Here is a 27993-nt window from a genome sequence, read left to right on the forward strand (position 1 = left end):
TCTAAAGCAGATCTTTCCATGACACCTTGCACTAGTGTCCTGTACAGTTAAGGAGGCCAAGGCCCAGAAGGGAGGGGTGGCTTCCCCTAGTTCACACAGCAAGAAGCAAGAGGGCCAGGACTCAAACCCCCAAGTTTCCAAGCTGGAAGGGACCCTTGGACCCCACCGTTCTAACCTCCCCACCCAGTGTAGGCACTCCCTTGGCACTGTTGTTGCCAGGTGGGGATGTGCCCCAGGTGGCTTTTGTGACAGGGCCTCACTGCCTTCCGGGGCAACATGCCCCACTGCTGGACAGACTGACACTGCCCAGAGTGTCAGGAAGCCCGTCCTTATTTTTTTTTTAAGTTTTATTTTCTTTCTAATCGACAAACAATAAGTGTGTGTATTTATGGAGTACAATGTCATGTTTCAATGCATGGATACGTTGTGGAATGATCAAATCAGGCCAGTTAGCATTCCCATCTCCTCAAATATTTATCATTTCTTTGTGGTGAGAACATTTAAAATCCTCTTTTAGCTGTTTAGAAACATGCATTATTATTAACTATAGTCACTGTGCTGCGCAATACATCACCCAAACTTAACCCTCCTAGCTAACTGAAACTTTGTACCCATTGACCAAGGGCTCCCCTTTCCCTGTCTGTCCCCTTCCTCATTTTGAACACAATCGATCACAATATAATTTGGATGGTGCCCAGACCCCACCCCTTCCTATTCTCCCCACTGTGGACTTAACTTGAGGCTGTCCATGTCATGGAATGGGCGATCCAGAACTGGTCACCATTTGCCGTATCAGGGAGGCAGTGGAGTGTCAACTCTCACGCCAACACCGTCCCAGTCGCAGTGGCTGCCTTGGTGCGTGCAGAGGTCTGTGGGGTGGGGGGCGCGAGGCCACAGAGGATGGGCCCTGCGCGCTGGAGCGAGGCAAGGCGTGCACCTGGGCTGTGTGGCCGCAGGCTGGCTCTGGGGCCCAGGCCTCCTCCAGTTCACTCTCTTGGCTTTCTCTTCCCCCTCAGGTGGAACGAAGCCCAGGTGGGAAAGTGGGCGATTACACTCCAGTTCACTTGTACATCATATAAACTGCATATCAGTCATTTCTGCCCCCATCTGTGGCCAAACTCCCAGCTGTGGCAAAGCACAGCCAGTCTGTCCCAAGGTTGATCACCTATTAGGTGCCTGCACTAGGGGTGGAGGGCGATTAGAGTCTAGCAACGAGCAAGAATTGGTCCCTTCCTTTCTCAGCTTCAGCGGAGTGTGCTCGCCCTCTGCTCTGGGCTTCCCCACAGGTCAGGGAGAGAGCAGTCGAGCCATGAAATATGCTGGCCCGGGGTTCTTCTCTGCCCTCTCTGGACTCATTCTTAACTTCTCCATCTGACTTGGACATAACACGCCCCCAGTGGCTTTAGACGGTCACGCAGCCTCTAGATTGTGGAGAAATGGTGCCTCCTACCGGCTAATGCCAGTCCTGCGCCAGCTCGCTGTTCACACAGAATCTTCTCTTTCATTCTTTCCTTCCTTTAGTCAGCAAATACTGAGTGAACATCACCACACCCAGTGGATATAATGGGGAATAAGGTAGACAAGCTTGTGCCCTCATGGAACTGACATGCACTGGGGCTGGGGACAGAGACGGGAAGCAGATAATTGCTGTGAGGGAAAGAAAAGAGTGTGATGTCATAGAGAGTGACACAGGAAAAGAAAGACTCCTTGTCAGAGCGGTGGCCAGAGAAAGCCTCTCTGAGGAGGGGGCATTTGATGGAGACCTCAGTGGCGGGGAGGAGCCGGCTATGTGCAAATCTAGAAGCAGAACTAGCAAAGGTCCCGAGGTGGAGACCTCTTTGTGGGTTCAGTAACAGGAAGGAGGGCCGTGGGGCTGGATTGGAGTTAGGGAGAGAGAGAGTTGAGTCGTGTGAGGTGGGGAAGGAGAGGCGAGTAGGGGGCCGGCTCATGCAGGACCATGGTGAGAATTTAGAATTTTAGAACAGGGACCTGGAGTCCACAGACCACCCCTGGCAGGGTCTGAGGACAGAGTTCAGAGGGTCCATGAACTTGGATAGGAAAAAAAATTACGTCTCCATTTTTACTATCTTCTAACTGCAATATAGTATTTCCTTCTATTGTGAATGTCAACAGACTTACTTGGACTTTGTTACCAATAGAATGTACAGATATTTTCATATTCTCTTATAGTTGTTGCAGATCTCTCAAATATTGTTTTCATTCATCACTGCTTTGAAATTAGTCATCAGACCTATGTCTGGATCTTGTTAACGTGCTAATAAAGAAGCCTATAGATTACTATGTCACAATTTGAAATATGTTTGATGACGGTATTTCAATATAATTGATTTCATTTGAAATCCTATATATATATTGTGTGTGTGTGTGTGTGTGTGTGTGTGTTTAGAGACAGGATCTTGCTCTATTACCCAGGCTGGAGTGCAGAGGCTTGATCATAGCTCACTGCAACCTGGAACTCCTGGGCTCAAATGATCCTCCCACCTTGGCCTCCCAAAGTGCTGGGATTACAGGCATTAGCCACGCCCCCCCCTTTTTTTGCACAAACAGTAGCACTTCATACCCACTGTTCTGCCTCCTGAGTTTTGCACCCAACAGGGCATTCTGGAGATTGTTCCGTACGTATCAGGACACAAAGATGTCATTCTTTTTGATGACTGCATGGTGTTCCACTGTAAAACTCCACCCCAACTCATCCAACTCATCCCCTATTGCTGCATGCTCAGCTTGTGTCTACTCTTGCTAGAACACCACTTGCTGCTGGGTATAGCCTTCTACGGAGATCATTTTGCACAAGTGCAAGTGTATCCCTAAGATAAATTCCTAGTTGTGGAACGACTGAATCGAAGAGCATAGGCATTTGTAATTTTGATAGGCATTGCCAAATTACCCTCTCACCAGCAATGTACAAGAGTGTTTGTTTCCCCACACTCCCCAACTGTGTTTATATTTTTTGATATGACAGGTAAAAATGGTATCTCGGTGCAGTTGTTGTTTTATTCAGAGCTGTTTGTATGTCCTTTGCTGGGCACTCTCCAGACCCACCTGTCTGCTGTATTACTACTGGGTTGTTGGGTTTTTTCTTATTGATTTGTAATTGTTCTTCATATGTTAGAGAAATCAGCCCTTTTTGTTCAGTTGCTTACATTTTTTTCCCAGTTTGTTCACTTTCTGGGACATTAAATTGGTCTTTGGAATAATGGCATCCAAATAATGGAATTGAGGCACGTGTGCTGTGCCCCCAAACTTTGTAGAAGGGGAAAATTGTAAGTAACATATTACAGCTTTCACTGGTACATAAAATTTGACAAGTAAATAAAGACACATCAGTCTTTGTACATTAAGATACATACATGGCTGGACGAGGTGGCTGACGCCTGTAATCCCAGCACTTTGGGAGGCTGAGGTGGGAGGATCGTTTGAGGCCTGGAGTTCCAGGTTTCAGTGAGCTATGATTGCGCCATTGCACTCCAGTGTGGGCGACAGAGTGAGACCATGACTCTCAAAAACAAAAGAAGAAAGATATATACGTGGAGCACCTACTGAATACTAGATGCTTTCTGGGTGCTGAGGATACAGCAGTGACCGAACGGTCAAGATCAGGCTCCCGTGGAGCTGACGTTCCAGTGAGGGGCATGCTGTGACTGAGCAAGCAGGAAGAGCAGTACCTGGAGCTTGTGCTAAGTCTTCGAAGCAGATGAAATGGGAGTGATAAAGGGAGGCGTGGCAACAGGCTGGTTTAGATCAGGTGGTCCAAGAGGGCACCTCTGAGGAGGTGACTTTGTGTTAGGACCAAGACATGAGTGTAGGAACTAGAACTACCCAGTTGAGGGAACAGCATGTGTAAAGACCCTGAGGCAGGAAAAACTTGGTGCATTTGAAAAACAGAAAAAGGCTGGATGGCCAGAGCACAGCCAGGCAGGGAGAGGGTGGTGGGAGTTGAGCTCAGGGAGACTAGTGCAGGCCTCAGAGGCCAGATGAAAAGTTTTGCTTGTATTGAGGGCTACAAGAAGCCATGGGAGAGTGTGTGGAAAGGGGTTTTGCCTTTTCTTTTGGAAATGTTTAAATATAAAAGTAGAGAGAATGATATTAATATAATGAACCTCACATACGAATCACCCCGTTCAACAGATACCAACATTTTGCCAATCCTACTGGCAAACAGAATTTCATCTATATTCTTACTTTTTTCGTTGGGGGGGGGTTGGATTTTTTTTTTTCCTCTCCCTCTTTTCTTTCGTCATTCTCCTTTTAAAAAAATCTTTTGTTGAAGTGTAACAAATACAGAAAAGTACACAAATCCTAAGAGATAGCTCAGTGAATACTCACAAACACAGCACACCCATGTAACTGGCACCCAGCCAAAGAAACTGAGTCTGGCCATCCCCTCACAGCGCCCCCCTGCCTCTTCTCTGCCTCCCAAACTTCTTACCTGTGAACAGAACACAGATGGAGGCATATAGGATGTCCTCTAATGTGACTAGCTTCTTTCACTTAATTTCATTTGGGAAGTTTCTATTGTTGCGTGTGATTGTGGAGTACAGGCCACTCATTCTCATTGCTGTAGCATTCCACTGAATCACTATTTACTCATTCTGCTATTGTTGGGTACTTGGGCTATCTTCAGGTCATGGCTGTTTCATTTTTATTTTTTATGGTATTTATTTTTTTTACTTTTTTAGAGATGAGGTCTTGCTATGTTGCCCAGGCTGGTCTCAAACTCTTGGGCTCCTCCTGCCTCAGCCTCCTGAGTAGCTGGGACTATAGGTGCATGCCACCATGCCTGGCTAATTTTTGAAATTTTTTTAGAGATGAGGTCTCACCATGCTGCCCAGGCTGGTCTGGAATAGCTCGGCTCAAGGGATTCTTCCACCTCAGCCTCCCAAGGAGCTGCAACTACAGGCACGCGCAACTGTGCCCGGCTGGGTGTTGGCTATTTTGAATGGTCCATGTCAACATTCTAGCATGTGAATTGTGGCAAATACATGTACACATTTATGGTGGGTTATGCCCAGAGTCGGAGTGGAATTGCTGGGTCAGAAGGCAGTTGCATGTTCAGCATTAGTAGATGGTGCCTGTATTAGTGTGCTAGAGCTGCCATAACAAAGGACCCTGAGCTGGGTAACTTAAACAACAGAAATTGTTTGTCTCACAGTTCCGGAGACTAGAGGTGTGAAATCAAGGTGTCGGCAGGGCTGGTCCCTTCTGAGGACTGTGAGGGAGAATCTGTTCCAGGCCTCTCTCCTTGGCTTATAGATAGCCATCTTTTGCCTGTGTCTCTTCACAGTTTCTTTCCTCTAGCCATGTCTGTCTCTGTCCAAATTTGCCCTTTTTATAAAGATACCAGTCTTATTGGACCCACCCCAGTGACCTCATTTTAACTTGATCATCTGCAAAGATCCTATCTCCAAAGGAGGTCACACTGAGGTTCTGGGGGTTAGAATTCCAACATAGCTTTTTCTTGAGGGTGGTGCACAATTCAACCCATAACAGTGTCAAAGAGGTTCCCAAAGTAGTTGTACAAATTTATACACCCACTGTTTGCTGGAGTATTTTAAAGATAATTCCAGGCATGCTATCATTTGCCTTGGGAGTGTTTTAAAAGGAAGAAAGACTTGGTCTGGTTTACATTTTTAAATGAGTCTATTTGTTCTGCAGGAATATAAGACAAGGCAAATATTTCAATAAGAAAGAAAAAGTAAATAAAGAGTGAGCCCTCCTGGGACAGCCCATTTGGAACTCTCTGGTACCCCATGGTCCAGAGAAGCCTCTGGGTGCCCTTAGCTCAGGGATGCCGTTCAGAGACTGAGTGGACCATCGTTCACTGCCCAGGCCAGACTGCCCATGGAAAAGCTTCCTGGTTTCCGCCCCGTGGGGTTCAGGTGACACAGAGGGAGAAACCTGGCCAGGACTCAGGCTGTCTTTCTGTCCATCCCCTTCCCTGCCAGGACATACAGCAGCTCCTCCAGCTCCAGCAGCTGGTGCTTGTGCCAGGCCACCACCTCCAGCCACCTGCTCAGTTCCTGCTGCCACAGGCCCAGCAGAGTCAGCCAGGTAAGGCCCCCACCCTGGACGGCCTCCCTGACGCTGCCACAGAAGTCCTTCACCTTCTCCTCTCCTGCTCACCCCATGTGTTCCCCTTTGTCTCCCCAGGCCTGCTGCCGACACCAAATCTATTCCAGCTACCTCAGCAAACCCAGGGAGCTCTTCTGACCTCCCAGCCCCGGGCCGGGCTTCCCACACAGGTGAGACTGTCCACTGAGTGTGCCAGGCTAGGCCAGCAGCAGGAGGGGTAGAGGGGGGAGAGTCACCTCTCCATGTGGCCCACCCCATAGCCATAGGGGCCAAGACAGGAGTTAAGGGATCTGGGGCCTAGCCCCACTCTGCCAGTGATTTGCTGTGGCACCTCAGGCAGGTCACACTCCCTGTCTGGGTCAGCCCCTTCTACTATAGAATGAGAGGAGTTGAACCAGACTAGTGATTTTTTTTTTTTTTTTGAGACAGAGTCTACTTGCCCCAGGTAGAGTACAGTGGCGTTATCGTAGCTCACTGCAACCTCAAACTCCTGGGCTCAAGCTATTCTCCTGTCTCAGCCTCCCGAGTAGCTGGGACTACAGGCATGTACCATGACACCCAGCTAATTTTCCTATTTTTAGTAGAGATGGGGTCTCACTCTCGCTCAGGGTGGTCTTGAACTCCTAAGCTCAAGCAATCCCCCCGCCTTGGCCTCCCAGAGTGGTAGGATTACAGGCATGAGCCACCATGCCCAGCCAGACTAGTGGTTCTTAACCCTTTCAGGCACATGGACTCCTCTGAGAATCTGATGAAAGATTTAGATCCTCCCCAAATGCACAAGTTCACAAACACACAAAATTTCAGGGGTTTGTAAACCTGTAGGTTATGAATGCCTCCAGTCTCTTCCAGCGCCGCAACTGGAGGGTTCTCAGAGCAAGGTATCTGTTAGGTACTAATTCACATCTGCTTCTTAGAACAGAGATTGAAAACAGGGCCCACAAATGTGTTTTATTTGGCCAGTGTTGACTAAATTCCAAGAAAGCACCAGATTTCCAGCTTCTCTTGACAAACCAGAAGATCTGGGAAGACTGGATCTGTGTCCACGTAGTGGCTTGGTGGCAGCGAGCAGCTGGCTTAGCCACTGGCAGGAGCAGGGTCCTCATAGGCAAGGTGCCAGCTCTTCAGGCCACCTCAGCACCTGGACCCCAAGGCCTTTTTTCAGTTTGATGCCTGGGTTCCAGACTTTAATAATAATCTTTCACTACCCTTTACAAATTTCAAACCTTCTTCCCACTCAGTTTTGTTTACAGCCCTTTCAAAAAATATATGAATTATTTCAGAAAGACCAAAAACTTTAGAGACTAATAGAGGTTTTAGTTGAAATTCTGAAATCCAAAATGTTCTGAAAGTCAATTTGTTCTTGTAACGTTGACCTCAGAACTCATTTGGCTGCAAAAGCTGCTCTGCCCTGATATGAGGCAGTGTATGACTTTTCTTTATTCCTCTTGGTGTGGTATTCCTGCCGCTGCAGAGCTGTTAATGTGTCTGATTGCGGGGTAATGCTTTGACCCTGATGGAGGGTGCTGGGTCACATTATCTGTGATTTATGCCCTATGTAGGCTTTCTAAAAACTGAAAAACTTCTGAATTCCAAAACACATCTGGCCCCTGCGTTTTGGATAACGGATCAAGGAACTGGGTGACAAACATCCCTGCACCCACCAACTGCTTCAGATCTTTTATTTTTAGGGTAATGAAGCATTCCAGATGGAGCTGTTGCTTTTTTTTTACTTTTACTTTATTTGCAATCTACTCATTTTTTTTTTTTTTTGAGACAGAGTCTCACTCTGTTGCCCGGCTAGAGTGAGTGCCGTGGCGTCAGCCTAGCTCACAGCAACCTCAAACTCCTGGGCTTAAGCAATACTACTGCCTCAGCCTCCCGAGTAGCTGGGACTACAGGCATGCGCCACCATGCCCGGCTAATTTTTTTCTGTATATATTTTTAGTTGGCCAGATAATTTCTTTCTATTTTTTTAGTAGAGACGGGGTCTCGCTCTTGCTCAGGCTGGTCTCGAACTCCTGACCTCGAGCGATCCACCCGCCTCGGCCTCCCAGAGGGCTAGGATTACAGGTGTGAGCCACCGTGCCCGGCCTACTCATTTTTTTAAGACTTAATTTTTTTAGAGCAGTTTTAGATTCACAGCAAAATTGAGTGGAAGGTACAGAGATATCTCCTACCTTCTGCCCCGACTCATGCACAGCCTCGGCCATTATCAACATTCCCAACCAGAGTGGAACCTATGTAACAATTAATGAACCTACAATGACACATCATTATCACCCAAAGTTCACAGTTTACATTACAGCTCACTCTTGGTGGTGTACATTCTATGGGTTTGGACAACATACTCATTTTTAACCGGAGTCTTTCAATAGCCCCATAGGGTAGGCAGAGCAGCAGTGATTGTTCCCATCATGCAGAGAGGGAAAGTGAGGCCCAGGGAAGTAAGAAGCTTACCTGAGCTGCCCAGCAATTCTGTGGCAAGAGCCAGTCCTTGATTCCCCAGCCTGAGAGGAGGATAAAACCACCGCCCCCAGCTCCAGGAAGATAGCCCTTGGCAAAAGAAGCTGGTGGCTCCTTCTGGGAGTTCGAAGGCTTGAAGGGACAGTGCAAAGAGTTCCAGGCAATGATAGGACCCAAGTAGGCAGCAAAGTCAAACCTTTAAAGGGACCGATAATGAGTGTGGAGGGGCCTCCTGGGGCAGGTGGAGGGGAGTCTGCAGGAAGAAGCTGGACCGCAGAGAGGGAGGGCGGGGGACTGTGCAGTCATTGCTGAGCCCCCCCCCCCCGTCCTCCGCCCTGCATCCCACCCACCTGCCCACCCCACCAGGCCGTGACCCGCCCCACGCTGCCCGATCCGCACCTCTCGCACCCGCAGCCCCCCAAATGCTTGGAGCCACCATCCCACCCTGAGGAGCCCAGTGATTTGGAGGAGCTGGAGCAGTTCGCCCGCACCTTCAAGCAACGCCGTATCAAGCTGGGCTTCACGCAGGTCTGGGGCCCCAGGCAGGCAGGCGGGCGTGGGGGCGTGGCCAGATGGCGGGCGGGGCGGGGCCTGGGTGGGAGGGGCAGGCCCAGCGCCGGAAGGCCCCGCACTGACCTTCGCCCCATCCCCGCCCCACTGGCCCAGGGTGATGTGGGCCTGGCGATGGGCAAGCTTTACGGCAACGACTTCAGCCAGACGACCATTTCACGCTTCGAGGCCCTCAACCTGAGCTTCAAGAACATGTGTAAACTCAAGCCCCTCCTGGAGAAGTGGCTCAACGACGCAGGTGGGACTAGGCTGGGGCTTCCGCGCGGGGGGCGGGCTGCGGTCGGGGGAGGTGCCCTCTCACGCCCTCGTCTCCTCCGGGGCACAGAGACTATGTCTGTGGACTCAAGCCTGCCCAGCCCCAACCAGCTGAGCAGCCCCAGCCTGGGTTTTGACGGGCTACCGGGCCGGAGACGCAAGAAGAGGACCAGCATCGAAACAAACGTCCGCTTCGCCTTAGAGAAGAGTTTTCTAGCGGTGAGGCCCCCACCGTCCCGTGTGGCCCTGAGGGGTGGTGGGCGGATGGGCCCAGGGCTAACGAGCCCTCTGCCCCGGCAGAACCAGAAGCCTACCTCAGAGGAGATCCTGCTGATCGCCGAGCAGCTGCACATGGAGAAAGAAGTGATCCGCGTCTGGTTCTGCAACCGGCGCCAGAAGGAGAAACGCATCAACCCCTGCAGTGCGGCCCCTATGCTGCCCAGCCCGGGGAAGCCGGCCAGCTACAGCCCCCACATGGTACCAGGGGCCCTCTGGGGGGCGGGAAAGCACAAGGCTCGGCAGGCACCCCTGTGAAGCACACCCTACCTGGTTGTCCACAGAGCCTAGAACAGAGGCAGGGAGTCACTCTTGGGGACAGGCTGTCACATAGATGGAACACAGTCACACAGGGACACATAATTTCCAGGGAACTGTGATCGTATGTGGGGGATACAAGCACCCACAGATGCACAATGACATAGCCAGACATAGAGTTATCACAGGGACATAGCCACACAGTGATGGATACATATGTCCAGGGACATGGTCCAGGTAGGGACACAGGCTCACAACCATGCAGAAACAAGCAGAGGTGTTTATGCAGGGACAGCGTCACACCCATGGGTGTACTTGTAAGTCCACAGGTGCACACAGACCCACTTGATATCGGACATAACTGGGACATCTTTTATTCCATCCCTTTATTTCCATTCATGGAAAGGGCTGTGACACTCCAGAGAGGAGCCCCTGCCTGGAGTGGTGTGGAAAGAGGAGGGACTGTCTGGGCTGAGTCATAAAGCCCCGTGAAGGAGAAGAAGGAGAGGGCCTTCCAGGCAAAGGGACCAGTGTGCACAAAGGCCTTGAAGCCAGAGTGACCCCAGCCCGATTTGAGGAACTCCAGTGCAATTTAGTGTGGCTGGAGCTGCAATGTATATGAATGAGGGTGGGGGCAGAGGTTGGGCAGAGGGCAGACACCCCAGGTTTCAAGATGAGGAGCTTAAACTTGAACCATGGGCAGTGAAGGGCTAAGGAGGGATTTTCAGCTGGGGAAGGTTAGGCTAAATTTAGTGAGGCTTCTGGGGCTGACGAAAAGGTGAAACTGGAGGCCAGGAGGCCAAGAAGGAAGCTGGTAGATGGTACCAGAAGATCAAATAATGTGACATCCCAGCACTCTGATGCAAAGATTTGTGTCAATTTAGCCTCATAAATCCGCCCCCTCCACACACACACACTTTAGACTGGCTCCTTCCTTGCCTGGGTCACTTTGAACAATTTCTCCTACATGGCTTGCCAACTCCACTCTTAAAAGGTCAGTGAAAGGAAAGGATTTTCAGTTTTGCAGAACCGATGACAGCAGGCACAGAGAGAGCACTGGCTCTTCAGGTGCACTGTGGCTGCAGACAGGATGCAGCACTGCAGAGACTGGCCAGGCTGGCCAGGGTCAGATGAGAGAGGAGGAGCACTCTCAATTTCGAATTATTCCTTCCTGCTTGTGGCTCAGGCTCACTCAGGGTAAATGTGAGGAAAGATATGATGGAAAGCACGTGGAATAACACAAATGCAGCATTGTACCCAAAGCTCCCCTTTCCCCCACCTAGGGGGAGAGGAGAGGGAGTTATTCCCACAGGGAGCATCGCGGGGCTGCTGGGGGACAGTGACCTAACCATACCTCCTTTCCTCTCTCCCCAGGTCACACCCCAAGGGGGTGCAGGGACCTTACCGTTGTCCCAAGCTTCCAGCAGTCTGAGCACAACAGGTCAGGGAGGGCAGAAGTCGGTGAGGAGGGACTGGGAGGACGCAGCACAGGCTGGAGCCTGAGGTTCTCCTGTGGCTCTGGGCATCCATGGGCCTCAAGGCTGGGCCTGGGGGTGTGGGGAGCATGGCAGGGATAGAGGGGAGGGGCAGGCCCCACCCCTCCTATGAGAGAGCAACCTGGCTTTAATCTGCTCCATGATTTCATGAGAAACACTTGGGATTGGTAAAAGGTGAGGCACTTAGGTTTTGGGCCTGGCCTCTGTCATTTATAAGCTGTGTGAATTTAAGAAGTTACCTTAAGGTTGCATGCAGTGGCTCGCACTTGTGATCCCAGCAATTTGGGAGGCTGAGGTGGGAGGATTGTTTGAGGCTAGGAGTTTGAGACCAGCCTGAGCAACATAGTGGGACCCTGTCTCTACAAAAAATAGAAAAATTACCTGGGTATGATGGCACACGCCTATGGTTCCAGCTACTCAGGAAACCAAGGCAGGAAGATCACTTGAGCCCAGGAGTTCAAGGTTACAGTGAGCTATGATTGTGTCACTGCACTCCACCCTGGGTGACAGAGTGAGACCCTGTATCAAAAAAAAAAAAAAAAAGTTATTTACCTCCCTGAGCCTCTGCTTTTATAAAATTATTGTAAATGTGTAACACATACAGAAGATATATACATAAACATATACATATAAGAGTGTATGTGTGTATATGTGTACTCTTTACCCAAAGTCCCCTCTTCCCCCTTACTGAGACAGGGCATGTTTAGCTCCATATATGAGAGTAATATAAAAGAATAATATAAAACAAACACCATTTTGTCCCTCCCCAGGTTAAGAAATAATAAATAGAGATTTATAAAGTAGTAAGGGCATGCCTGGCACTGTTCTAAGCTCTTTATCAGCTAGGCGTGGTGGCACAAGCCTGTAATCCCAGCCACTAGGGAGGCTGAGGCAGGATACTTGAACCCAGGAGTTGGAGGCCGCAGTGAGCTATGACCGAGCCTGTGAATAGCCACTGCACTCCAGCCCAAGCAACAGTGAGACCCTATCTCTTAAAAAGCAAAAAGTATATTGATTGAATTATCACACCCATTTTATGAGGTAGGTTCTATTATTAGCCCCATTTTCCAGGTGAGAGATTGGAAGGTCCAAAAGGTTAAAGCTCTCGCCCAAGGGCACAGGAGTTTCTACCCCAGAGTCTGGGCTCCTAGCCCTCGCAGGTTGCCCATCCTAAGCTGCCAGCAGCCTGCCTGGCACCCTGTGCCCCTTCCCTGGCCTCTAGAGGGAGCCATAGGGCTTTGTCTCCTTGTCCGTGTGAAATTGGTGCAGGGCGGGGCATGCGTAGTATCAGCGCATCTGGCACAGGGCACGGGCTCGGTAGGTGACAGCTGCTCTTACTTTGATTATTGTGATTGCTGTCACCATGGCAGAGGCACAAAGAAATAGCTCTGGGAAGAGAGAGCAGGAAGGTCTAGGTCTGTTCTGACAGGAGATGCTGTGTGAGCTGGGTGGGGAAGACAAGTAGTTGACCCCGAGTTCCTTGGTGGGGGACAAGTGGAAGCTGAAGACCCCATCTCTGTCTCTCTCTGGCAGTTACTACCTTATCCTCAGCTGTGGGGACGCTCCACCCCAGCCGGACAGCTGGAGGGGGTGGGGGCGGGGGCGGGGCCGCGCCCCCCCTCAATTCCATCCCCTCTGTCACTCCCCCACCCCCGGCCACCACCAACAGCACAAACCCCAGCCCTCAAGGCAGCCACTCGGCTATCGGCTTGTCAGGCCTGAACCCCAGCACGGGGTAAGTGGGTGCAGGTGGGGAGGCTGTGGGTAGAAGCAGGGTTGCTGCTGCTTTCAGGGTGGGGAGCTGCACCCCAATTCTGCTGGTGGGTCCCTGCCCCTGCTAACGCCTCTGCTTTGCCTCTTGCAGAAGCACAATGGTGGGGTTGAGCTCCGGGCTTAGTCCAGCCCTCATGAGCAACAACCCTTTGGCCACTATCCAAGGTGCGTGCTGCCTCATGTCACTCCCATCGTCACCAGCCCTGCCCCCCAGGGCCTCGAGCCCCCCCCATTGCTGCTCCAGCCATGCCATCCTGCCCCTGCTCACTGCATCGCTCGCCTCTTCATACCCATCTCGCCTCTGGGGAAGGTGTGAGGGGTGCTGATGGGGACCCGGGGGACAGATGGGAAGATAGGGGGGCACTCTGGGCAGGACGCTGGAAGGCGAAGATCTCCCTGGCCCGGCATGCCCTCAGCTCAGCCTCTTTCTCTCCCCACCAGCCCTGGCCTCTGGTGGAACCCTGCCCCTTACCAGCCTTGATGGCAGCGGGAACCTGGTGCTGGGGCCAGCCGGTGCGGCCCCGGGGAGCCCTGGCCTGGTGACCTCGCCACTCTTCTTGAACCACGCAGGGCTGCCCCTGCTCAGCGCCCCGCCTGGCGTGGGCCTGGTCTCCGCAGCAGCTGCAGCCGTGGCAGCCTCCATCTCCAGCAAGTCTCCTGGCCTCTCCTCATCCTCTTCATCCTCCTCCTCCTCCTCCTCTTCCTCCTCCACTTGCAGCGAGGTGGCAGCACAGACCCCTGGAGGCTCAGGGGGGCCCGAGGCAGGGTCCAAGCCTGAGTGAGGGCCCACCATGCCTCCCCTCCCACTCCTCTGACCCCCACCTAGGTCCCCTGCCCAGGAAGAGGGTAGGAGGCCAGCAGTGGGGATGCAGAGGGACCTTGGAGCAGGAGTGACAAGGGAGGAAAGACCAAAAAAATCCCAACCAACCAAAAAAAAAAAAAAAAAAAAAAGGAAAGAAACCAACCAACCAAAAAGAAAACCAAAAATAATCACAACAGAAACCAGCTGCCCCAAAGGAACCAGAGGTGAAAAACGAACAAAACAAACAAACAAACAAACCAAAAAAACCCCTACAAAATCAAACCAACCAAAAACCAGTCTCGAGCCAGACCTCAGTGTGCTCACCCTCACTGCTACGACACCAAATAAGAGCCCCAGCCAGGGGCGGAGGAGCCTCGGCAGGTTGGACCTCACGCCACCGAGCCCTGGCTATGGGGCCAACCCCCAACCCTGCCTCCCCAAGCGGGGGCTACAGAAGGAAAAAGAGAATATGCCAGCCTCCTGGCCCCAGCCCCCAGCCCTGGGCCAGCGAAGACAGGGCACAGCCTAGGGCAGATGGGTTGGGGCTTGGAACCAGCTGCCAAATGTTCTTTTCCAGAAGGTGAAAGAGAAAGGGCCTGAACAACCTTACACCAAATATTCAGTAGCTTCATCCAAAGGATGTACAGAATTTTTAGCATTGTGCTCAACAGAATGTGTCCCTATCATGTGTCCCCCCCTTCCCTGGCCCCCCAGCTCTCCCCATCTGGGCAGGGGTCTTGCTTTAACCTCCTCCCTCCCCCCAGCCAGGGGAGAGTTCAGGGGAAGGCCTGGGGATGACTTTCATCCCCTGTTCCTCCCCTTCTTCCCCTTTGAAGGGTGGGCTAGGCCATTTTGCCAAGTTCTAGCTCTTACAAGTCCCTCCTCACCCCTGTCACCTTCTCTGCTCTGGAATCTATACCCTCCCCAGCCCATGGGAAGGTGGAAATTTCAGACAAGAGGGGATGAGGTGAGGGCATTCAAGTTGTCTTTTTTTCCATCTTGTCTGTCAGTTTCCCTGAAAAAAAAAAATTCATATTCCAGTGCCTATCCGTGGGATCCTTCACGTTCTTTGACATTAACCAGAAACCAAAAAGAGAACTCACCTCGCTCTTCCCACCCTGTGCCCCTCTGATACTGGCGAATGCCTCTCCTCCCCCACACGCACACACGCACGCACCCCGGTGGTGGGGGCCCTCGAGATGGCATCCCCATCAGGGTCCCCGTGGCAGGGACAGTGCCATGACCTGTGGTCCCCATCTGAGAGGGCGCAGTGGTGGTCCCCACTCCCATGAGACCTCCACCAGTCTTGGCTGAACCCCCTGTGTGTCCAGCCCTGGACGCAGGTTGGCGGGGGACGGAGGAGAGACGCCGCCAGGAGCCACCTTGCCCTCCTGCCGTTGTGGAGGCCAACGAAGTTTTGAACCAAAAAACAAAAACAGAAAACCAAACAAACAATAAATTTAAACTAGAAAAAAAAGAATTTATAGATATATATATATATATAAAAAAGGGAAAGAAGACAAGGACTCTTCGAGAAGAAGAAGGAGCCGCAAAGTGGAGCCAAGCCCTTGGTCCCCAAGGCGGATGGAAGGACGGATGCTTCTTTCTCTTCACAAATACCTCATGGACGTCGTCTTTGGGAAAGCCGGAGGGGGCGGCTGGGGCAGGGCCTGTCCCTGGGCCAGGGTGGATGGAAGCGGGTGGGCGGGGCTGAGAGAGGGTGTCAGGGACAGGGGTGAAGAGCCCCAAACTCCCCGCCCCCCCAATCAACTGAAAAGCTTTAAAAAAAAAAGACAGGAAAAAAAAGGAGTAAGAGCAAAAAGAATGGACGAAGGAAAACTAACAACTTTCGGGTGGTTTGATTCCTCCTTTGATTTCTTTTTCTGTTCTTTTCTGTCCCCTCTCCTGTCTCCTTCTTTCTCTCCCTTCCCTCTTCTTCCTCTTCCTTTGCTCTTCTCTCATCTCTCTCAACCTCTTTCTTTCTGTGTCTCTCCTCAAACCAAAGTGTCGCTGTGAAGGACGCGAGCCATTGAAGTTTGAGTGGAGCCCAGCAGCCGCTGGGCCGGAGCAGAGGGAGGGGAGAGCCCGCTGCAGCTGGGCGGCTTCCACTTTCTGCTGGACACTCCGGGGAGAGCAAAACGGAGCCCCAGGCCTCAGCGATCTCTTTTTTTCTTGTCTCCCTTCTCCCACCCGGGAAATGAAACTGTTGGGCTGGGCCATGGAGGCAGCAGAGACTCGGCCGTTGCAGGGACCTCCGGGTGCCTTCTCTGGGCAGCGGTGGAGTGGCCGCCCCCCCCAACCCTGGCACCGATGGGGCCTGGCACCGTGTCGACCCATCCTCGCCGGAATGTAAGCATCTCTGCCAAACCGACTCCCTGCCCTTACCCTACCTCCGAGTTTGTCCATGTTTATTTCCTGAAGAGAGAAGGGATTGGCGAGAGGGCCTGGGCCCCAGCCCAAGGGTGGAGAGGGGGCCAAGGGCTCCTGACCAGATAGGAAGGACATTTGAGCAGAGCAAAATGAAAGGAATTACAACCAAAAACCCCCTCCGAGAAGACAGGCAGCATGGAAGGCATGGTGGAGATGACTCAAACAAAAACTATGATTCTAGACCAAAAAAACAACAAAAAACAAAAAACAAAAAAAAAAAGAAAATCCAGGACTCACCATCACCCACTTGATCCTGCTTCCTCCCCGTCAAGTCCCACCACCTGGGACCTCTCCCACCCCAGGGTGGGGGAGTGGGGCAAAGAGCAGAGGAGGAAGCAGGGGGCAGGGATGGGGCAGATGCCCTGACATTGGTGGAGGGACCCCCGTGCAGCCGGGGGTACTGGGGACCCTCCCCATTCAACCCCCACAACTGGGAAAAGTAAAGCAAGAAAAAAGAAAATTCCTGGGAGGGGGAAAAAATAACCAAATCCCAAGCTTTAACTACAGCTGTGAAACCAAATATTGGGAGGGGGGTGGGAGGGAGGGAGGGGCAGGTGAGCCCCAGGTCTCCCCCCTGGGCCCCCCTCCCCCGAGGACTCGAGATAAGGCACCAAATACCTCATAGAACTTTAATATTAAAAAAAGGAAACCAAATATCGTTGGCTGGGGGCCAGCCAGGGCAAGGGGCTGGGGGGCTGGAGGGAGCCAGGGTTGGGAAGGTGATGGGGGAATTCACGCCCCCCACCCCCCTCTGCCCCTTCCACTCCGGTCCCCCTCGACTCCGGGAAACAAAACTATCTCATCGTTTTTATTTTGTGGTCTGTACAGAGCCTGTGTCCGTGTGTCTGTGTGTGAGCGAGAGAGTTGGAGGGCTGGGGAGCTTTCTGTGGGGGACGGGGAGGGAAAAACCCCAGGCCAGGCTCTGGGCTAGGTTAGGTGTCTAAGGTGGGGGGCCAGGGGCCTGGGCTAGAAAGAGAGGCGAGAGGAGTGGATTGGAGCAAGGGGGAGCCCTCTGAATTTCTCTTCTCCCCTACCCTGACCTCCTGCATAAGGGAGGGACAGAGACTGGGTCTACCCTAATGGTGGGCCTTTTGATTGTGCCAAAAAAAAAAAAAAATGCCAGTAACTAAACCACCTCTCTCTGTTCTCTCTGGGGGGTGGGGTTGGGATGTGTGTGGGGGTGGGTTGCGATGGGGGAACCCAGGCCCTTGTAGGAGTTGGGCTAAGATCAGGAGGAGGGGAAGGATGTGAGTTTTCCACCCACCTCCTCCCTGGGGAAGGCCAAGAGAGGGCCTTCAAACCCTGGGAAGATACGGTGAGGCACTGGCCAAGTTGGGGGTGACCTCTGAACCTGCCTAGTTTTTTTCACCCACCCAAACCCCAGGGTGCCTCTCTCTTCCTCTAGCCCAGGGTAGGGGGAACTGAGTGAGAGAGCGAGTGAGACCGAGTGAGCAAGATTGAGACACGCGGGCCCCCACTGGTCTCTGAGTGGGAAAGGCAAGTGCGAGAGATAAAGGCCTCCAAGAGAAAAAAGAAACAAACCAAAGATTTAACCATTAAAAAAAAAAAAAAAACCCACAGACAACTCCGCTACCTTTTTATATGTTGGAAAAAAAAAGTGAAAAAAATTTAAAAATAAAAATTAAAAAAAATACACAAAAAACTCCAAGCCGCAGGTCCTTCGTGCGGTTTGAACTTTGACCTCAGCAGTCTCCAAAGCAAGATGACGATGACGACAAAGGCGGAATAAAAAGAAAAAATAATGTATATTTTTAAGTATTTGTCCTTGAGATGTTAGCTCCTTGTTAAACAAACAAAAAAAGGAGAGAAAAATTCAGAGAGCAGTGTTGCTGGGACGGAGACAACTATTTACTATGTCTGTGACCCCTCCCCTTTGCCTCCCTCCCCTCCTTCTCCTCTTTCCTCTCCTCTACCCCTGCTGTCCCTCCCCCAACCTGTCCCCCAAGCCCAGGGGCTCAGTATTTATTTATTTATATAATCGCAGGGTGACTGGGGGCCTCTTGACAACTCACAGAGGGCCTTTGGATCACGGTGGGGTGGGGAAAGGGCAGGGAATCTTTGGGAAAAGCAGGGGCCTGATCTTTGATCAACTCCTTTCTGGCCTCTTGTCCCACTGCTGCCACCATCACCTCCCAAATCCAGGGCTGCACTAGGGTAAGGTGACCACCCTCGCTTGGAAAGGTCTGCTTGGCTCAGCCTTTTCTGGTGTGGGGTGTCTCACCTACTCACTTGAAGGACCAGGTTGGAATGAGGGTGAGGGGACTCGGAGGGGGAGGCAAATAGTGGGCAAGGGAGACCCAAGAAGTGGCATCCAGAAATGGAGTAGGCCCCAGAGTAGACCTGCCTTTCCTACATTCTCACCAAGTTAGCCCCGCTTTCGGTTCTGACCCGTGTTGGTAGCCCTGCCCTTCCCACCCTATACCCTCTCCCTGTCTCTTCTCGTGGTAGCGGGTTAGCGTTTCAGTGTTCTTAACTCCAATCTGCTTGTTCATTGTACAATGTGCTTCTTTTAAGGCCCCATTTTTGTAACTTGAGTGTGTCATTCATCTGAACAACAAACATCAAAAAATAAAAAATTAAAAACTGTACAGAGAGAAATGATGCCTGCTCTCCCTTGGTCTCCTCTTTCCTGGAAGCACTGAGGAAATCAGCGGATGCGGAGGGGGATGTATGTGCTGGGGTGTGGTGGGGTGGTGGTTACTTCTGTTCAAATAGTGAATGTTCGGAAGCAGATGCCTCCAAACAAGTTTTCTCAACACTCAAAAAACCCAAGTCTTGGAATGTAGGACAAATTCAAATCTCAGTTCTGCCATTTTATAGATATGTAACCTTCAGTGTCCTCATCTGTAAAACAGGGATAGTACCTACACCTCATGGGGTTGTAAGAATTATATGAGATGATGGTGTAAGTAAAGAGCTTAGGACAGCTTTCCAGCACAATCTTCCACAAATACGGAAGAACTATGAGAAAACCAGGAGACCAGCAAGTGCTGGCAAGTACTTTCCCATTTTCACCCCTGGATGCTTCCCCAGAGGACTAAAAAGACCCTGTAAAACCAGAGTTGACTGCAAAGTTGTCTGGTGGTGCGATGTACACACCACCCCCTTTCCTTTTTAAAGCAGATTAACTCTTATTCAAATTACTGTGCACATCTTGACTTAGTCATTTGGCACTAACAACAGCTTCATACCATCCAGGCCATGGACTGACCCCCACCCCCCACCATTGAAAATCAGAAATGGTATTAATGAAAATATACTGAGAAACCACTGGGTTTCCTTGTTACTGTTCCATCCTCTGATGTATGCCTGGCACACAGGTGCTAGGATCCTGCAAATGAAATAGTGAAGGCTGTGCGGATGGAGGCACAGGAGAAAGGAAGAGAATGGGAGATGGGTTTGATAATTAAGAAGTTATCGCTGCATGCATCATTTTGGCAAGATTGAAAGAAAAAGCACCTCCTCAATTCTCAAGATAAGGCAGCAGGGATGGAGCTTCAGGATAGTACACAGAGGAAAATTATTCAGTCAAACCTACTGCCTTCAGGGTGGTGCAGTCAAAACCACACAGACCCTAAAGTTCCTTGTCATCCAGGCCATCTTGTGACAAGCAGATGGCACACCTGAGAGCACCTGAAGCCTTAACTCCACGTCCACTTGTAGCCTGGTGAGTGTGTTCAACTGCTTTCTGTGCCCAGCCTTCTAGTCAGATTGCTCAGGTTAACAACATATTGGCACAGTGGCTCATCCCTGTAATCTCAGCACTTTGGGAGGCTGAGGTGGGAGGATTGCTTGAGGCCAGGAGTTGGAGACCATCCTGGACAACATGGTGAGACCCTGTCTCTATAAAAATAAAAAATTAGTCATAAGTGGTGGTGCACACTGTAGTCCCAGTTGCTCAGTAGCCTGAGGCAGGAGGATCACTTGAGCCCAGGAGTTCAAGGCTGCAGTGAGCTATGATCTGCCACTGCACAGAACAAGACCCCATCTCTTAAGAAAAACAAAAAAAAACCACCAACCTATATTGGACACTAGGTGACCAGAGTTCTGTCCCCTTTACTACTTTGGCTTGTGCAACTTCCATTCCAGCTAAAAACAGGCAATACAAGCCCCACCTTCATCAGGATTGGTATGTGTGCACAGTGTAGATAGGCCTGCTGGATCGAAGTCTTGGAGGGACTGCCTAACACATTAAAATTGGGGAACCATCCAACCTGAACACCAGCATCCAACAAGTGATTAGCGCTATTGTGCTATCTTTTTTAGGACCACAGTTCAACTGAGGACCATGCACGTTTCAGTGGGGTGAGAGAGAACAATGAATCCCCCGAACTTGTTCATAAACATGTTTGTACACATAAACTTTTTCTCAGGGTAGGAGTCTAAAACTTTCATCTGAGGCTCCCAAAAAGAACAATGGGTGAAGTATAGCCAACCACTGTCACAGAGCCATTCTTTTCTGCTGAGAACATCTAGTTAACCAGCACCCTCAGATTTTTTTCTCCATTCTTGTCCCTTTTCTTGATTTGGCCTGATTTTTATCTGTTTTTTTAAGGATGACTGCTCCAATTGTTGAAAGCACTTATGACTTTACCTGGGGATTAGGGGGACCGGCACACTGGGCTACAATGGCTCAAGTCCTTTCTACAGGGTATGCAGTAACCGAAAGATGGTGTCCACGATCAACACCCCCTAGTGAGAAACAACTGCTTAATAGAGATTTGCTCTTAACAGGGGCTGTTATGACATCAAATGGGTGCTTTTTCTTTTTAAAAAAATTATTAAAATAAGCATATTGTAGTAGAGTTAGGAGACCTGACTTCTAGCCCCCTTCTCATCTGAGCAACAGGTCAAACCAGTGATTTTCAAACTATGTCCCAGAGGCCTGTTGCCTGCAGAGGGCTAAAGGCCCCAAAGGGAGTTGACTGTGAGGGCAGTTCTTGGGCCTCCCTTTCCCAGAGTTTCAAAATAAATAGCTTCCCTTTTACCTCTGATTTATTGGGGTTCTGAATAAGAGTTCTTTCCAAGAGAAGGACCTAGAGCAATCTGGGCAGGGAGGTCTTAGAAGCAAGGCTAGCCCAGCAACTCAGCATTTCCACCAGTCACACATTCCCCATCTCCTGTCTTCACCACCCTCCCCCAAGTATGCAGAAGGCAGCAGAGTGGAGAGGAAAGCACCAGGTGATTAGAATATATGAAACTAGGCTTAAATTCCAGCTCTGGCCTGACTGGGTTGAATTTGACCTTGGTCAAGTCATCTCAATGTTTCTGACTGCAGATTCCTTCCCTGCAAAATGTTCTCATGGGATCAGCATGAATACTATTCAAAATAATGCAGGAAGGAACTTGAGAGTAAGTAGATGTTTAAACATTGGCCAGCCACCCCAATGATCCCCTGCCCCACAAAAATTTGTTGGTTAAGCCAAAGTCCAATTCCTTGGGTGGGGGGGGGGCCTCCAAGGCACCTCCCCTTAGGAGGCTCCCTACCGCCAGACACAGATTAGTCAGAATCTCCTCCAACCCCACAGCTGGGTCTGGCCCAAGGGGCTACCCTCCTCTACTGCCCCACAGATCATGCTTGCATTTGCCCTCAGGCATCCAGTGAGAAAACCAGACAGCCTTGGGAGACACAGCCCACATCAGGCCAAAAGTGAGGGACAGGGGTGCTAAGAATCTGATCTGTGATTGTTCCTGCAACCACCAGAAATAGCTTCAAGATTTTCCACAGGGATGTGGGGACCCCTAGTGGCAAGAAAGCCATGCTGCCTCCCTCCAGCACCAGATTGAAGTCCCTGTTCTGAGAGCCATGCCTGTGGAGGATGCCAGGTCCTTCTCTTCAGTCCAGCACATGTTTACCGAGCGCCTACTATCCCGCAGGCCCCGTTCTGAGTCATGGTGATGCAGCCATGAGAAGTCAGACCCAGTACCTGGCCTCATGACTCCTCAAATTCCACCCTACACAGCTGGGCCCGACAAAAGCTCATAATGTCCAACTCAGTCTTTATTAATGGTTTCACTTTGGGGTCACCAGTGCTAAAAGGTGGAAAGCAGGGGGAGTACCTTTATGCATATCAAGGACCCCAAAGTACTGCCACCTCAGAAGGGAAAATAAATCCAATTACAGAACTTACACGGTGGTAGGAACAGGACGGGGAAGGGGCACAGTCTGTACAGAGTTTAAGGGGATGTCAGAAGGCCTTCAGCACCAGGGCGTGGTGGTGCTGAAGAGGAAAACAGGACACGGTCAGCCACTGATCTGGACCCCCTCAGCTTCAGCCAGAGGGTAGATCTCAATGGCCTCCACCAGCGGCAGGGCCTCCACTGCAGTCTCCATCACAGCCAGGCCGACAGCAGCCTCCGCCTCTGCCAGCTGCTGTCGCACAGCCGCCTGGTGCTGCTGCTGGTGGGTCTTACGGTGCTTCCAAAGGTTGGAGAAGGAGCGGTAGCTCTTGCCGCACTCGGGGCAGGAGTAGGGACGTTCACCTGTGTGGATGCGGCGATGTTCTGCCAGGCGCATGGAGATGGCAAAGGCCTTGCCACACACTTCACAGGCAAAGGGCCGCTCGCCTGTGTGCAGGCGCCGGTGGTCTTTCAGGTGGGTGCTCTGACGGAAGGCTTTACCGCAGTCCGGACATGGGTATGGCCGCTCACCTGTGTGGATGCGCCGGTGTACCTGTAGTGATGTCTCTGTGCTGAACAGCTTCTTGCACTCGCTGCATTCCAGACCCCGGCGCCGGGCAGGGGCTGCGGGGGCTGCTGTGGCAGTGCCTCCAAGGGCCGTTGGGGAGGCACCTGGTGTGCGAGTGGCCCTCGGGGCCCGCGGGGCTGGGGGCTCCTTAGCCAGGACCTCTCCAGGCCCAGCAGCTGCATGAGCCGCCTCATGTGCCTGCAGCCGTGCAGCTGAGCCCACTTTCTTGCCACAGGTGCCACACTCAAAGCGCCGTGGGGCCTGCGCAGCTGCAGCCGCACAGCGGTGCTCGCAGAGCCGCAGAGAGGAGGGGAAGGCAGCCCCACAGGATGGGCAGCGGTGGGGCTGGCGCCCTGCGTGAACCACGAGCTGGTGGACCTCCAGCAGCCGGCGCAGCAAGAATGAGCGAGGGCACTCGCGACACTTGTAGGGGTACTCGCCCGTGTGGTGGTAGCGGTGCATGAGCAGGCGGTAAGGGCGGTGAAAACGCACCCCACATTCCTGACAGCGGTAGGGGAAGTGTTGGGCATGCACTAGGCGATGCTGCCTTAGCGTTGAGCTTTGCGTGAAGGCCTTGCCACAGTCCCCACACCGGTAGGGCCGCTCCCCTGTGTGTGTAAGCCGGTGGCGGGCCAGATTGGCAGGTGAGTTGAAGGGCTTGGAGCAGTCAGGGCAGGGGAAGGGCCGTTCCCCAGTGTGTGTGCGCAGGTGGTTACGCACATGAGACTTCTTCTTGAACATCTTGCCACAGATGCTGCACTTATGGCGCCGCTCCAGCCGGTGCACAAAACGCTGGTGTCGGGTCAGCTGCAATGCCTTGCCAAATTCACGGCTGCACAGGAGGCAGCGGTAGGTGCCTGGGGCAGTGGGCCCTGCTGAGCTCTCCTCAGACACAGGGGGCTCAGGGGCCTCTGGCTCTCCAGTCTCTGCTGGGGCTGGCTCAGGGAAACCGATGACAGGCTCCTCTGGTGGGACTGGTGTCGTGGGCAGAGGGACACCCCCTGCACCATGGGTACGCCGGTGATAAAGGAACTTGGTGAGATTGACAAAGGTCTTTCCACAGGGACACGAATGCAGAGGGTTTGGGGTGTGGGCTCGCCGGTGGGCCAAGAGGAGGGCCTCTGTGCCAAAGGCCAGGCCACAGTCTACACACAGGAAGTGCGACTCACTGCTGTGGTCTCCAAGGTGCTGGTCTAGACTGGAGGGGCTAGGGAAGACACGACTACACAGGGGACACTTAAAGACGCCCTCCCGGTGACTCCGCAGGTGCTGCTGTAGCTGGTGGGGTGAGAGAAAGAGCTGGTCACAGGCTGAGCAAAAGAGCTCCTGTGTGGCTGCCCCACCTGGCTCTCCACTGTTGTTCCTCCGGGCCCTGCGCCCCCGGCGATCGCGCCCAATGGCTTCACCGTTGCGCAGCTCATAACTGTGGTCAGAGGCTGGCAAGGGGTCCGGCTGAGACACAGGCGCCTCTGCAGGTGATGAGGTCAGCGCTTCCTGCTGTAAGGCAGGCTCCTCAGACTCTGGGACAGGAGCAGAAAAGTGAGTAGCCTGGTGCTCCAGAAAGTCGGCCGGCAGCTGGAAGAGCTGGGAGCACTCAGAGCACTTGTAGAGGAGCAGCTCCACCTCAGTCACCACCTCAGTGGTGGTGGCAGCTGCAGATGGGACAGCTGCCCCTTCCCCACCCTCTTCTGCTTTTCGGTATGAGTGCTCCACAGCCACACGGGCCTGGCCCATGGGGGGCCCTAGGACGACTGGGGACCCCAGGACCACCGGGGCAGGAGCCTTGGTAGGTGTTGCCCGGAGATGCATCTGCCTGTGGTTCAGCCAGAGCTCCTGGCTGGCAAAGAGAGCCTTGCAATCCACACACTCGTAGTGGATAGTGCTGGAGCTCAGTGGGGGTGCCTTGGGTGGTGGCTCAGCTGGCACTGCCTCCTGGGGTACCATCATCTTCAGGTGCAGCTCCTGGTGCTCCAAGAGCTGGCTGGGTGACATGAGCAGCTGACCACACTCCAGGCATTGGTATTGGCTCTCCTGCACTAGAGTCTGATAGAGGCCCGTGCCCGAAGCTGCCTCTGTGGCCACAGTGACTCCAGGGTCAGCCACACCCACCAGCTCAAAGTGCTGCTGTGGCACGTGGGAGTTCTGGTGCATGAGCACCTCCTCCAGGGATCCATAGAGCTGGTTGCACTCGGAGCAGACATAGCGGTGTTCAATGTACAGGACTGTTTCCTCTGACTCCTCAGTCATGGCAGCGGCAAGGCCCTGGGCTGGGAGATGGGAGAGTGAGAACCAGTTAAGCCACTTTCCTCAGTCTTTCCCAGTGATAATTCTTCCCTTTATCACTCCCACCGCCCAAAGCCTTAAATCTATTTCCCCCTCTAACTTCTTTTGACTTTTCTAATCCCACCTCCTTCCCTAACAATCCTTCCTCCCCTGAACATAAAACAAAAACACCAAACATAAAAATCTTCCCAGCATTCCCTTCCCCAGAATCTACCTCAAATCTCACCTCTGAATCAACTGGAACCAAACTCCACCCACCAGATCCTTGTAACCTGTCCAATCCCCTGATCTCCTATGCCTCCCAGCAGGCCCCACAGTCCCGCCCATTGACAGGAACCTGTCTCCTCTCCTAATGAACTCACACTACCCCATTCCCTCTCCAAGGTACCCAGGTGAAACCTCATATAGGCCTTAACTGCCTATTTCTCCCAGCCACACTCTTCCCTTCCCATGGCCTCTGCTCCTTCTCCCAGGTTCTTGGACCTCTTTTTACACCCAGATTATTCAAGCTGTCCCAATGCCCCACCAATCCACTTCCAGTACCTTTACGTGGTACAATCCCTCTTCCTTTATACACAACCCCTGCTACCCACTAACTCTCTTCCTATGATGCCCAGATTCCTCATATCCAACTATCCCTTCCCCAGTCAAATTTTCTCACACTAACCTATCCCCACACTCAGACCTTCCCCACCTTAACTTCCTCATGCTACCCAACCCTCCCCTTAAACTACTTAACCTCCTCTACATATCAAGGCCTTCTCCCACAACCCTAACCCCCCCATCCAGAATACCCAGACCCATCTTCACAAAAGCCTAATCCTTTCTTCCTTTCTAGACCTGTCCCACCACTCTAACTCATGCCTCTAGGGTATCCGGACACTTCACGTTAATCACTTCTTCCTTGTTCCAAGACCAAATCTACAATTCTAACCCCTTCTGGGATCCCCATATCCCCCCTTCACATTGACTTAAACCTCTCTTCTTCATATACAACCACCCCACGTCATTCGGGGATACCCACGCCCTCTCTTCATATCAACCTAAGCACCTCTTCTTTGCAAAACAGGCCTACCCTAACCCATTCTGAGGGTGCCAGATACGTTCTCCACATTGTCTTAAACCCTTTATACACCCACATACCCTAACCCATTTCAGGGATACCCAGATCCTCCTTCACATTATTAACTTAACCTTTTATTATTTGCAAAAAGACCCAACCCCACCCTAACCCATTCCAGGGATGCTCAGAAGCCCTCTTTATATCAACTTAACTCCTCTTCTTCACAAAAATATCCCCACACACTCTAACCGACTCCAAGGACATCCAGACCCTTCACAATGGCTTAAATTCCTTTCACACATACCCTTCCCACCGCCCAAATCTCTTTTAGAGATGCCCAGACTCCCTATTCTTCTCAGGCAGAAATCCCATCACCACCCTAATCCTGTAGACAGACACCTCTTCCTCACACCCAAAGCCCTCGCACCAGCCTACTACTCTGGGGATACCCAGACCCCCAACTTATCAACCTACCACCTCATTCTCATTCCAAGAATACCCAGAGCCTACCCTCCTTTTAGCGTACAGATCTCTTTGCCACCCTATTCCCCACCCCCAATAACCAAATCCCATCTTCACTTTGGCCTAATTACCTGTACTTTAAAAAAACAACAAAAAAAAAGACCTCCTCCCAGCGCATTCTAGAGACACCTAGAGACCCTTTTCTTATTAACATGGCCCTTCTTTGCGCAGATAACACTCTTAACGCATTCGAAGGGTACTCACCCCCCCCCCGAACACATTGCTTTAACGTCTCTTCATATTAATTTAACCCCATCCTTCACACCTGGATCTCTCCCTTAGCTCTAGATCTCTTCCTTAGGGAGACTCCTAATACCTTTTCACACCAATTCACTGCCCTAATTCTGCCCAAGCATAACTACATTTTCTCCCCATGTTAACCTCCTTTCTCACTGCCTAAACCCCTCACCGGGAACCCAAGTGCCGTCTAACCGCCCTGGCCCCTGCGGTCCTGGACTCGTCCCACCACCAAGCCCCTTTACCCCAACACCCTATGGAGCCTCGAAGCCCTGCTCCGGGACAGCTGTAAGGCCTCCCCTTCCCGCCCCGGTCCCTCCCAGCCCCCAGCCCGAGCCCCGCCTCTCCTCAGCCCCGCCACAAGCCTCAAACCCCTTCCCCACCAGCCGCCCCGGCCCGACCCCCGCCCCGCCACCCTCGCGCCCCGGCGGCCGTTGGTGCCGCTGTGCCCTCACCGCCCGGCGCGCGCCCCGCTCGGGCCCTCAGTGCGCAGGCGGGGTGAGGAGAGAAGGCCGCGGGGTAGGGTGGGGAGCCGGGCCGGCGCTCAGCGCGCCCGCTTGCACTCACCCGCCTCCGCCGTCTCGCACGCCCCGGACCCAGGCCCAGGCCACGGTTCCCCTTGCACGGCCACCCTAGCGCTACGCCTCTCTAGCTCCCGCCGTCGCGTCTCGCCTGCTCCGCAGCCTCGCTCGAGCCCTAAGCCACCCTCAGCAACGCCCCTCCCACCTTCCTCCTCGGCCGCCGAGCGGACGGCCGAACGCGC

General features: G+C 52.3%; 2 protein-coding genes, 1 long non-coding RNA gene and 1 pseudogene across 12 annotated transcripts in view; 2 read left to right on the forward strand and 2 right to left on the reverse strand.

The window, feature by feature from the left end:
* The window catches only part of POU2F2 (POU class 2 homeobox 2), a 37988-nt gene extending 18950 nt beyond the window's left edge, over positions 1–19038 (forward strand). For 2 of the 9 annotated variants that reach the window (XM_045531587.1, XM_045531585.1), the window contains exons 6-15: positions 5967–6072; positions 6172–6263; positions 8971–9084; positions 9223–9364; positions 9452–9600; positions 9682–9858; positions 11290–11356; positions 12945–13146; positions 13276–13349; positions 13626–19038. In XM_045531587.1, coding sequence (XP_045387543.1) covers positions 5967–6072; positions 6172–6263; positions 8971–9084; positions 9223–9364; positions 9452–9600; positions 9682–9858; positions 11290–11356; positions 12945–13146; positions 13276–13349; positions 13626–13966 — 1464 coding nt within the window. In that variant the 3' untranslated portion in view covers positions 13967–19038. Of the gene's footprint in view, positions 1–5966; positions 6073–6171; positions 6264–8922; positions 9085–9222; positions 9365–9451; positions 9601–9681; positions 9859–11289; positions 11357–12944; positions 13147–13275; positions 13350–13625 lie in introns of all 9 variants that reach the window. The other 7 variants (XM_045531586.1, XM_045531588.1, XM_045531584.1 and 4 more) reach the window with 6 other exon arrangements.
* On the reverse strand, positions 7141–8728 carry LOC123624051. The gene is made up of 3 exons (XR_006730054.1): positions 8551–8728; positions 8271–8330; positions 7141–7231 (listed from the first exon to the last, which is right to left on the reverse strand). It is a non-coding gene; the product is annotated as an uncharacterized LOC123624051 (long non-coding RNA).
* LOC123624049 lies at positions 15571–19038 on the forward strand (annotated as a pseudogene). The gene has a single exon (XR_006730053.1). The product of XR_006730053.1 is annotated as an uncharacterized LOC123624049 (transcript).
* A 3382-nt stretch (positions 19039–22420) lies between these two features.
* Positions 22421–27956, reverse strand: ZNF574 (zinc finger protein 574). Its single transcript, XM_045531593.1, has 2 exons — positions 27798–27956; positions 22421–25392 (listed from the first exon to the last, which is right to left on the reverse strand). Exon 2 carries the CDS (start codon positions 25370–25372, stop codon positions 22682–22684), a length of 2691 nt encoding a protein of 896 aa, XP_045387549.1. The 5' UTR covers positions 25373–25392; positions 27798–27956; the 3' UTR covers positions 22421–22681.
* Between the last annotated feature and the right edge of the window lie 37 nt (positions 27957–27993).

The sequence above is a fragment of the Lemur catta genome, chromosome 19 (assembly GCF_020740605.2).
Source record: "Lemur catta isolate mLemCat1 chromosome 19, mLemCat1.pri, whole genome shotgun sequence".
Taxonomy (NCBI): Eukaryota; Metazoa; Chordata; class Mammalia; order Primates; family Lemuridae; genus Lemur; species Lemur catta.

Bases quoted from the DNA above. Each gene is read 5' to 3' on its own strand.
- ZNF574 (XM_045531593.1), bottom strand. From the start codon at position 25,372: ATGACTGAGGAGTCAGAGGAAACAGTCCTGTACATTGAACACCGCTAT.